Source organism: Otolemur garnettii, unplaced genomic scaffold (genome assembly GCF_000181295.1).
Source record: "Otolemur garnettii isolate 467f Iridium unplaced genomic scaffold, OtoGar3 scaffold00120, whole genome shotgun sequence".
Taxonomy (NCBI): domain Eukaryota; kingdom Metazoa; phylum Chordata; class Mammalia; order Primates; family Galagidae; genus Otolemur; species Otolemur garnettii.
Window position 1 is genome coordinate 6,093,566 of NW_003852515.1, and position 12,278 is coordinate 6,105,843.

Genomic DNA, 12,278 nt, shown 5'->3' on the forward strand with positions numbered 1-12,278 from the left:
TTTGGTTGCAGCCATCATTGTTGTTTGGCGGTCCGGGCTGGATTCGAATTCGCTAGCTCAGGTGTGTGTGGCTGGCGCCTTAGCCGCTTGAGCCACAGGCGCCGAGCCAAAATGAAAATATTTCAATTCTATCCTTAACAAATCCCTAACTTGGCAATATTATTTCCCTACAGTAAGCACAACAGTGTGCACACAGCAGACCCTCAATAAGTTGTTTTTGACTGATTTAACCAATACCCGTGGCAAATGTAAATACTGATGGGGACAAATAAAAATTACTATGTTATTAAAGCTGATTGTTTAGGTATGTTAATAAACTATCACTTAAAAAGGAAATGAGAAAAAAATGTTATTTATAAGTGAGAATACCTGAACTCTAAAGCTGGAATATACATATTTAATATGTTAAATTACCACATTTATATTTCAAAGTAACAAGTTAGTCACCTATTTATTTAAATACTCATACTTTGACTACAAGGGAGTGATTTTTTAAATGACATCATATTTGCATATCAAAAAACCAAGTGTAGCTAATACAACCATATGGAAAAGTCTCATCAAGAAATACAGGCATATGGGAACGGGGGAGTGAGAGGGGAGGGGGGAATGAGTGGAGGGAGGGGGATTGGAGGGATCACTTCTGAGGTTCATCTTACAAGGGTACAAGTGAATCTTTCTAAGAGCAGCATGTGAACGTTTTAAAATTATAACTAAGAAAATGACACGAAGGCTATGTTAACCAGTTTGATGGAAGTGTTTCTGATTGTGTGTGAAAACCCCACACTGTACCCTAGAAGTGCATTAATGTACATAGTTACCATTCAATAAAAAAAAAAAAAGAAAGAAATACACGCCATAAGTATTTTGTTTTTATACTCAGAATGTAAATAGAAAAATTAATTACTTTGTGATTATTCTTTTAACATAGGCATCCCAGGTAAATCTGACCTTTGATAATCAATGATCTCAGAGGCAAGCTAAGTAGATCACAAAAAGAGATGATGGATCATTTTGCATGTTTAAACCTCTACTTATAGTATATTCAAGAGACACTGTAACAATTTGGTTAGCTATTACAAATTCTAAAGAAGAAAACAGAATATGTAAAGAAAGATGAGAACAACTTTACTGCTTTTAAAATAAGAAATCAGGTAAGTAGGGAAAAATAGTTTATGGACCTTTGCTTACTCTGCCCTAGTAACATCTTCCTTTGTATCTTCTAGTACCTCTATGAGTTTCATCATTCTTCCTTTCTTCAAAATCCTGATCCAGACACTACTCGGGAACTGAGTCAGCTGATCAGGCTACTATTTTAGACAAATTTCTAATTCTTGCAAATAAGTCTCTCCTTCCTATCTTACTTATTTTTTCAGATTGTGCCACATACATTGGAAAAGTCTCCTTCCTGCTCATCTACGTGCCTGACCAGACAGACTTTGCTCCCAAACAGACTTTTCAAATTAAAAACCTTAAATCCCATTTACTTTGTAAAATGTATGATGCTCATATATGTAGCTATTGAGCTAACTAGGCAAAGTGAATAGTAACTGGCATGCTCCATATGCAACATATACAAAAACCGGGGAGAAAAAGTTTGTTCAATAATGCTTTAATCCACAGGTATATTAACAGCACACTTCTATCTTGATAAAAGAATAAATTCTCATTTTCCCTATTACATTATATATTTAACACTTAGCCTAATTGCACTCATTTAGTGGGCATTAAACTATTTGAAGACAAGTACTTGAGCTTAAAAGTCCATAGTATAGTAAAACTCTTAAGACTACATTAGTGATAATTCATTAGGGATTGATACTCTTTCAGCTTTCTCCTCAAAGCCAAACAAACAAACAAAAAAATCCCCACTCAAAATCAAATTAAACTTTGTTCCTAGAATTACAATATTACTAAACTATTATTTCTCCTCTTTTGGTTTAATGATTCAGCCTTGCAGTTCCGTACAACTGAATAAATGACTGTAGGACTATGATGTGTTTTTACTGTGTGGGGGGCACATTAGTTTGATGTGTTCAGATTAGATTTCCCTCCCATGCTTTTGCTCCTTCTTAGTAGCTTTAGTTTAACATAATCTACCAAATTCCAATATTAGATCCAATCCCTCTAAATGTTGTAAAATGAGCATGTGAATGTATTCAGCAAATTATATGTCTGTTCAACTACAAAGGTTATTCTACCAACTGCTCATAATACAAGAGGGCAGTCAAAATGCGAGGGCTGTTCCTGCTAAATAGCTTTAATGGAGGTGTGGGGAATTTGTTAAGCATTTTACTGGGCCTTTAAGATACTTCTCTGGGTTATAGGAGGAATGGCACTTTGCGGTAGAGACTGAAATTGACAAAGAAGTTTCATTTTCATTTTACACTTCCTTACTCTTGTTTTTAACTGTAGCTCAAAAGAGGAGGGCACTGGCCCTATATGCTGGAGGTGGTGGGTTCAAACCCAGCCCTGGCCAAACAACAACAACAAAATATTAAAAATGGTTTGCCTGTGATTTCCATCTCAAAGAAAAAAAGCAATTAGTAAAATATCAACATTATAATATTTTGAGCTCATGTTTTTACAGAAAAAATTGTTCTTTAAGATTGACATTGGGCAAGCTGGTATACACTGGTGTGGGGGTGGGGATTCACCACTGCTGAGAAAATGACTCTAACCTTGGTTTCAATCATTTGTACCCAAATTGTTTTCCTCTGTGATCTCTCTACCTCAGGAGACCCCTAGATAACTTCTGGAGTTGAAGGAGATCTAAGATGACTCAGGCTTAATTTTCATTTTCCGAAAAAGAGGTTAAAGGCCTAAATGCCTAGCCCGAACACCACCCCTACTCTCCACCTGAGTGAGAGATAAGACTGTGACTGTTATATCCACTGTTCAAAGATAACAAAGTCATTTTATGCATATATTCTATTCATACTGTCTTTTCAAATGGATTGTAAATGTCTCTCTCTCTCTCTTTTTTTTTTTTTTTTTGTTGAGATAGAGTCTCACTTTGTCACCCTTGGTAGAGTGTCGTGGCATAACTCAGAGCAACGTCAAACTCTTGGGGCTCAAGTGATTCTCTTGGCTCAGCCTGCAATGTAGCTGGGACTACAGGCACGGGCCTTAGGCCTGGCTATTTTTAGAAGCAGAGGTAGTTCTAGCTCACTCTGGTCTCGAGCTCCTGAGCTCAAACAAGCCACTTGGCCTCCCAGAGTGCTAGGATTACAGGAGTGAGCCACTGCATCCAGCCTGGATTATAAATCTCTTAAGGGTAAGGGCCAGCCATACTTTGCATTCATATTGGCTTCTCCTAAGTTTTAGAAAGTTTACCTAAAAGTTACCCAGTAATTTTTGATGCTGGTGAGAAGAAAAAGGAAGGAGAAAATCATAAACATCTTCTCTCTCCCAAATTATACAGCCATTGGAACAATGTAATCTGACTTTCTAATTGCTGGTAGTTAGCTTTGTGGCACATACTCTACATTAAAATTACTGGACTAGTGAATAACAGGTTATATAAATCTTCTTAATGTTCCCAATAAAACATAAGTTTCTTAGGAAAAATAAGAATAAATAAGAATAAACCAGGGCCATAAGCTTCTATAATAGTATACTTCTACTCAATTTAAAATAATTCAAGCCTCAAGTATTTAGTTGAAAGGAGCTAAGATTAGGTAATCACTTTCTTATTTATATAGTCTGTTAATATATCTTACCAAAAAGTAACACTGCTTTTAAAAATTCATTTTCTAGGTGGGAAAAATATAGCTGAGTAGCAGAATTAGTTTATGTAGGTATCTTAAATACACTTAGAGTACACTTGCAAATAACATCCATGTGTGTTATTTAGCTAGTAACATGTATTCAGAAACAGAGCTAGTGTAAATTATTTCTACTTTTCCTTCTTGTCAGGGACAAGATTAATTAATTCAACAAAGAGCTTTGAGCTTTTACTATACACCACAAAGACATGGGTTTACGATGGTGAACAGCTAGGTGAAGGCTATGTTAGTGGATTTGAGATACTATTCCAGCAATGAAGACAATACAGTAGCAATGTGATGGGAGAAGGTGGATGCTATTTTAGACTGTGTGATTAAGAAAGTTCTTTCTGAAGAGGTAGTATTTTGATGCAGGTCTGAATGAAAAAAGAAACTGGCTATGTGGAGACCTGTAAGATGGAAGGCAGACAAAAAGTTCAGAGAAGGCCTCAGTCCACAGTACTACTGTTGAGTGGGAAGCAGATTTGTCCTATACAATTCTGGGAAGGTTTTGTACTTGGAAGTACAGTTTTGAATAGTTGATCCTCCTCCTCACTCTTCATCATTGCCCCGGGGCTGCCAGGTCTACAAAGCTTGAGTCAACAGCTGGAGGATTCTCTCTGAAGACTCTGAATGCTTTCAGAGGCAAGTCTTTGTTCTAGCACTTAGGATTTCCTTGAGGAATGATGATGCTTTGCTGGATCACCTTAAAGTTGTTGGTCTCTCAGCCCTATTATCTATGCACCCAAAGTTCCCCTGTGGCGTTTTTTATTAAATACGGAGACACATGAGGGTCACCAGACAGTTGAAGAACACTTGCCACATGTAAGAGAAAGATAAAGACATATAAAAGAGAAGAGTGTCTATAAAGAAAATAGCTAATACCTGTTAGCTGTTTTTACTGCAAATTACAAACACTGTTACCACTGTTCTCAGATATTTGAGTTTTTTTCCATAATAAAATACAAAATACTATGAAAAAATGCTCATCAGAGAATAAGAAGCGGTTCTTAGAAATACAAAAGACACAGACAACAATTTAGGAAAAGAAAAGCAGTATAAAGAATCAATCCAAGAAGTTTAACATCGGATTATACTGAGTTTAGGAAAGCGGGAAATAGAAAACATTGAGAAGGAAATCAAAGGACTACGCACAAAAGTTCCCCACAGATTCGTGATGTGAAGGTCAGAATGCATGTGCACATTAAGTGGCTAGCATATCATTAAAACGTAAGGATGAGAAATCTTATTTATTTCCAGAAAGAACAAAACCCAGGTTATCCATTAATGACTGTAAACAAGATTGACATGAGACTTCATTAGCAACACTGATGCTAGAAGATAATGGGGGGGGAATATTATCAAAGTTCTGAGAGCAAATTATTTTATACCTAGAATTTAAAACCCTGCCAAGCTATCAAGTACGATAAAGGCATTTTTCATAAAGACAGAAACCTGAAACATTACCTCTAAAATACTGTTCCAAAGGAAGTTACATGAGAATACACTGTAGCAAAATGAAATTATGAGACCTGGAAAGCAACAGATCAAACCCAGAGGAATAAAAAAGGAAAAAGCCAGGATGAAATGGCAGATTATGCCTGGAAACCAATCAACTCAGAATAGAAAACTCCATGTGGGAGTTATCTAGTAAAAGAAATGTGATTTTAATACCATCCCAGAGAATACAACATAACAATAAAGATATACAATAAAGAAAAAAGAAAGGCAAAGCACATTAAGAAAAAAAAAAAAACACTTGATGAAGAAATGCAACTAAATAAAACAAAGCAGAAGAATATAAGTGATGGAGAAGTAGTGGCAAAAGAAATGTGATAGCTGAGTATTAAATTCATTATAATAAATGTGGGTGTTGGGGGTGCCTAATGCAGCCACAAACCCTTCTCCCCTCCTCCACCTCCTAAGACAAAGACACAAAAGATCTAGCTAGGCCCCCTCCACCCCAGTTCATGTTAAGAGATCCTAACCTGACAGGCAACCAGTGAAAGGTACCCACCTGCGGAGGCCCCATATAGAAGTGGTCTCTACCCTCGTACCCAGGCGCAGACACCATTTTTGCACCACACAGGTGGGACACCCTCCCCTTTCAATAAGCCTGACCAGAACATCTCTGTGGCCTTATCTCTGGGCACCACTGTTTATACCTTTCATTGGGAATTAAAGTTAGCAAGCAGAGAAAAACAAACATTCACAGAGTGATGATGATGATATTACTAATGTAGCTTATAAACCGGTTGGTAGGAGAAGTGTAAGAGCACTAATTTCCTAAATCTTCATAATAGGGAGGTAATCAATACTATCAAAAATGAATTAAATGCCCTAAAATGCTAATTATTTTTTCATAATGCTTTTAATTACTTTTAGGGATATCTTTTAGAAGTTAATATATCTTTTGGTAAAAGAAACATTTGTCTGAAGTTCAAGGGTTTCAAAATTTTACTGTCCTATTTCTCTTTTCAAATAAAACTAAATGCAAAACTTTTGTTTAAAATAGAATGCATAGGGTGATCTCATTTATTTTAAAATTTTGAAAATATCTACACTTCTATGCAGAGAGAGATGTACAGAATTATACACTAGTGCCAATGATGGGTATTTTTAGATAGTAAAATTTTGGATTAGTTTTGGCTCTTAATTTTATAATTTGCTTTACTACTTTGTTGCGACCTTGCCCCTCTCTGGTATCCTCCCTCAACTTAATTAAAAAAATGTATAGGAATATGTATCTTTTACACATACTTTAAAAAAGTCATGGAATTGTATTTAGTTCTACTCACCAATAGCTTTGGTATAATGTCTTGCTCCAAGAAGCAGTTCAGGGGCTCGGTACCAGAATGTTACAACCACCGGATCCAAATCTGCTAAAGGCTTCAAAGGTGAATTAAATAATCGGGCAAAGCCCATATCAGCTGTAAAACAGGAAAAAAAAAATCATGTTATACAAATAGATTTTTACTAACACATCAAATTAGACTAATTTTAAAACTATTTATTTAGTAAGATATGAAAAATGTACTAAATTCTAGGAGAAAAAACCCACAAAACATTTTACCCCTTTTGGAAGTCTAAATATAAAACAAGTTTGAGATTTCTGTTCTCTTCGAAGTACTGTTACCTAGCTCTTCAACTGGGTAACAGACAAGCTCTGCTGCCTGAAATCAAGGTCTGCTCTAGGCAGATTTCTTTCTCATTGCCACACCACCATTGGTGCAGGGTTGTTGAGCTGCATTTCCATTCTTAATACTGGTCACAAGCACTGAGAAACTGAATCAGTTTGAGTAAAATTTTCCATGTGCATCAACAAGCCTGTTCACTGATTAACTACACCAGTGAACACCACTATCTACCCCCTTCCCATTTATTTAGGTTGAATTTCACTAACTTAATTTTAAAGAATTATAGTATTATTTTAAGCTGCAAAAGACTTTAATTAAATCACCTTCTTCAGATGAAGAAACTACAGTTCAAAAGTTAAGTGGTTTGACAAAGTTCATAAATTCATACCTCAGAGCTGGAACTGAGCTTAGATATAGTTCATAGCATTTAATATAATTTAATATGCAATGCAGTTACCCAGGCATGGCTGCTTATCCTGCCAAATCATAATCTGAAAGGCAAAAACTGTGTCTCTTTCCTCTATCTCTAATAGTATCGTGTACAAAGTTTGGCTGTACATGTCATTACACATAGCTTTGGCTGAATGATCACTATTAATACTACCTATTCAAAGATTTCAAAATTCATCCACCATTTGATAAGTTTAGTTCTATTCTCCTAACACATATTTTTAAATAAAGTATGCTCTATTTTAATCAACTTAATTAAGGAGGTAAAAACCCCCCAAATTTGACAAAGAATTAAAACCACAAGTCAGATTACTAGTTTACAAAAGAACTAGTATTCTTAAACATGAATACTTTAAAACATAGTATTGTTCAAACCTGACAACATCATGTACATTATGTAGACATGTAATTCCAAACTAGATTATTTTAATATACTATATTAATTTTCCCCAAATTATATAGTAGATGATACATTACTATACATTAATTTTCCCCAATTACATAGCAGATGAAACTACTGCTTGGCTAAGTCTTTTCTATTTTGCATGCTTTGAATTTACATTTGCATTTGATGCTACCAAATTGGACAGGACAAAGTCCTTTAAAAGCACATACAAAGACTTAAGCATTTACTTGATGACTGTAGGATAAGGACTGACAGGACCTGGTTCTCAAGGGAAGCCAATGGCTTGGAGTATGCTGAGGTACATCAAATATTCTCACAACTAAAACTTTGCAAAGTTTGTATCATAAAAGAGTATGTTATGAGTCTAATAAGAAAAAGAAAGTGAGATTTGAGTAATTTTTAAGGGGGAATAGGGAAGAAGGGCTAAGAATACTTGTTTTTCTTTTTTGGTGAAGTGATACAAATCAGCTGATATTTCTAATTCATATTTAATCTTACAATCAGAAATTACTATTAATGTTATTAGTATATACTCTTATAGTCCCGTTGCTTTTAAGTTAATATGATTTAGTTATAACATCTCTTTTACACACACACACACACACACACACAACAAACTAAACATATGTGACAAATACAACTTGGAAATGACAATGAAAAAAAAAATAACCAGCTAGGTTAAACAAATTTAGGTCTCTCCTTACAGATTATCACACCAGAAATGGGTAAAATTTTGCTATGATGTATAGGGAAACTGAGCTATCAGAAAACATGTCAAGGTATAGAATGCCCATTAATTTTTTTTCCCATCAGGCAAAGGCCTACTACAAGACAGTATTGTTAGAACTTAAGGTTCTATACCTACCCAGCCTAAAGGCTTTTCCTAGTTGGTGACTCCTAATCTAGATGTCAGCAGAAGGATATTTTCTCATGAAATGTGGCTAAAGTGAATAGGATTGATGGCAGAATGATCAGCATGCTGTATGCCCTGTGACTAAAGGTGAGGCTGGCCTCTAACAGGGATAGAAGCTGCTCACCTCCGTAGGCTGTTTTTAATGAAGGCAGAGGTTTCTAGGAAACTTGCACACCTTGTTTCCTAGTTGGAATACTTCAGTCTCTAAAGAGCGTCTGACACCTTTCAAGAGTGTGAAACATTTTTCACTTTTTATGTGTACTCTTTAGAAATGGCTTCGACCATATGGAACTACATGAATATATGCATATTATTACAGTAAAAATTAGAAGTGATATAGCTGCCTGCAAAAGTTAAAAGAGCACTGCACTGTGACTTATCAAAGATATAACATACCAATTTTTACTCTTCCTCGCTCAGGACCTTCACCCATAACTAAAATATTAGCAGGTTTCTGTGGAAACAAAATAGTGTTTTTTTTCAGTAGACAGTAGTGGTTTCTTTTAAATAGACAATATGCCAATATAACATAAATCCATCTTTTAAAAAAATCTCATTTATGCAAAAATTAATACCAAATACAGGAAGTCACCAAAGAAACTGTATGTGTATATATGCAAAGCAGTATGCAAATTTCACAAAGGCCCAAACATGGGAGTGCTATTCTCCAAAGAGAGTTAAGGCTTTTCTTGGCTCTTATCAGTCTATTTTAACTACTGTGGAACATCTCAGATAGAGTTACAATGTTGTGGTTCCTTCACACTCTTTTAATTGTATAAAATGTCTATGACTTTAAAAGAAAAACAAACCTGCAAAGACAATTTAATACAAAGTAGTAAATTAATTACAGCCAAGGAGTCACTGATGTCCTTTTTTGGAAACAGCAAGATATGTGTTTATGTTTAGATAAACAAATTATTGAGAAATTTAATGAAGTATTTTAAAAAACAAATTAGTTTAGTAATAGAAATTTTTCACAACAGGTGCAGTTTTGAGTTTTTCATTTTTAAGGAAGCTAAAATTTAAACGAGATTTTACAAAACAAGTATTTCAGTTTTAAATTTTCTAAAAATATATTGTATTAACTCATTTACAACTGTTACAGTGGTATCTACTAAACTATCCCCTGGCTCCTTCCTCAAGGAGGTAGAGGAGGAGGGGGAAGGGGGGGTAGAGGAAAAAGAGAGAAGAAACAAAGCAATAGGTTTTTTCCCCCAAACCTTATTTACTTTGCTATACTGCTATCAACTTGATCTGCCTTTAATTCCAGCAGTCTGCTAAATAAAAGTGAAACTAGATTAGCATGCCTCTTTGAGTATTGATCAAAGCAACCTTAGAATCAAATTAGAGATTTTAATCAAGGCTGTTTACAGTGGTAACATTTCATAGGCTTCCCTAACCATAGTTAGTGATGGCCCCCAGGCTGTTACTGCCAACATTTAATTTGTAGTGTATTATTCTACCAAAAATAAAAATTATTTTCTTACTCTCAGTGGAGAAAAGTTATTGCTGAAATGGTAGGATATACATTTTAGAGGTTACCCTAAGTATAATCAGCAAGGTTGGACAGCAGCAAAATTCAGTCTGCCTCTGAATAGTCTGGGGCTCCTTTTCTAATGTAACATTCTGAAAGTAATTTTACATAGCAATTTTTAAAATCAATGTGTATTTAATAAAAATAATAATATAAATATTTAAGAAAAAAACTCTGACCCTCTACCATCACCATACAAACTCTAACCACTGGGGCAAATGGCTAAGTACCAAAAGTAAGCACAGCACTAATAATATTCCCTAAGAGGTATGCACAGGTGTTGCTCAGGACAAATAAAATTGCTTCTGTGTACTGTTAATTAATCAACACTAGGTTATTCCTGTAGTCTCTTAGGGCTCAGCCTGCTTTAAAGTAAAGCCAGCCTTCTGAGACAGTGACACGCAGCAGGCAGATAGAGGCGTTTCAAGCACAATCAGGTGGGAGTTTCTATTTGTATACTTGTTGAGACTTGCTCTCAAGGCCCAACTTGGACTCAGAAAGGAACTTTGATGATTATATCAGAACTCTCTTTTCGTGATTCTTAAGGGCAGGACTTTCTAAACACCTCTTGAATACATTCTGTACTCTTAAACCCCATTTTAAATCTCCTCCCATCAAATTTATCTTCTGTTCTGTTGCCAGGGTTATCTTTCTAAAAGAAAAATCTAATTATATCACTCCTCTGCTTAGAACCTTCCACAATAACATGGAAAATGATAAGACTAGGTTAAACCAGTAGAACACAAAATGACACATAGATTGTGCTTAGAATTAGGTTAAAAAACCTCCTATAAATAAGTGACAGAAGAACAAAAATGTAGAGTAATGAAGGAATAAATGAACCTTTTCAAAAATTTGATGTGAATGTTTTTTCCCTGCTTTATGATTATTATTATTTCAACTTTGATTGGCTCCTCCCCACCCCTGGATAAGATGTGGTGGGATGCAAAGCTCCTGCAGGCTGGTTCCTACCACCTCCAGCCCTCCTTCTCCTGCTCCACACTGCTGCTGCCACACGGATCCTTTCAGCATTCTTTCACTAGAACATTCTTTGACCACAACTGCGTCATTGCTATGAGTTATTTCTGCCCCAAAGAACTTTTCCTCCATGCTAAATTTCCATTCTTTTCTACCCCTTAATGATAGAAGGGAAGAAGTAATAGGAAACACTATTTAAAACATGAAAACATTCTGAATATAAATGAACATAACCTATAAAGTTGTATTCAGTTAAACGGTTCACCACCAATCCCTCTTCTAACCCATCCCAAATCCCATTTCCTTCTCCAGAGGTACAAAGTGATTAACTGGATTGTTGTGACTGATTTTTCTAGCACTGGAGTGTGCAATCCTGTCTATATCTGCCAAAAGCACAATGTACACATGGACATATCTTTCCTCCTATTTTAGATGAAGTAGAAAAAATATTTTGCTCTTTCTCCTTTTTTTTGTTTCCTCCCTTTCAACATAGTTTCTTACTCATTCAGCAGCTGGGCCCAAATCTGTGAAGCCCAGGGATGGTGGGATTGGCCAGCTTGACACTAGACAAAGGGGAAAATCCTTCTCTTGCTTTTCATTTCAGGTTCCTTTTATTCTAAACTTACTGAACTGGGCAAGTTCCAAACCTGGGCTTGAGCATTGGTGGGGAATAAACAGTTTCTTTGTCAAAGTCTGGCCTATCATTAGAGTTTGGGGCCAAAGCTCTAGTTAATAATTAAAAATTACTTTGTTAGGCAACTCACTGCTTACTGCATGATTTGGAAGCAGATTTTGGGGCTAAAAGCCATCTTCCTGGCATCTCATTTTTATTCCAACACTATCTTACTTCTCATTTGGATTCAGTCTGGACATGACAATCATAAAAGAGAATAGTCTTAAGTGTTGTTTTAAGAATGATTCTTTCAATGGTAACCTTCAACTTGCTTATTTAGTAAACGAATCTAACTCTAAATTTCTTTTTTTCTTTCTTTTTTTGAGACAGAACTTTAAGCTGTTCCCCTGGGTAGAGTGCTGTGGCATCACAGCTCACAGCAACCTCCAACTCCTGGGCTCAAGCAAGTCTCCTGCCTCT

General features: G+C 35.6%; 1 protein-coding gene across 5 annotated transcripts in view; it reads right to left on the reverse strand.

Moving 5' to 3' along the window:
- The window catches only part of CDK8 (cyclin dependent kinase 8), a 145,237-nt gene that overhangs the window by 13,540 nt on the left and 119,419 nt on the right, over positions 1-12,278 (reverse strand). For 4 of the 5 annotated variants that reach the window (XM_012810013.2, XM_003797628.3, XM_012810014.2 and 1 more), the window contains exons 5-6: positions 9,070-9,127; positions 6,566-6,697 (exon numbers count right to left, since the gene is read on the reverse strand). In XM_012810013.2, coding sequence (XP_012665467.1) covers positions 6,566-6,697; positions 9,070-9,127 — 190 coding nt within the window. The remainder of the gene's footprint in view (positions 1-6,565; positions 6,698-9,069; positions 9,128-12,278) is intronic. The other variant, XM_023517755.1, reaches the window with a different exon arrangement.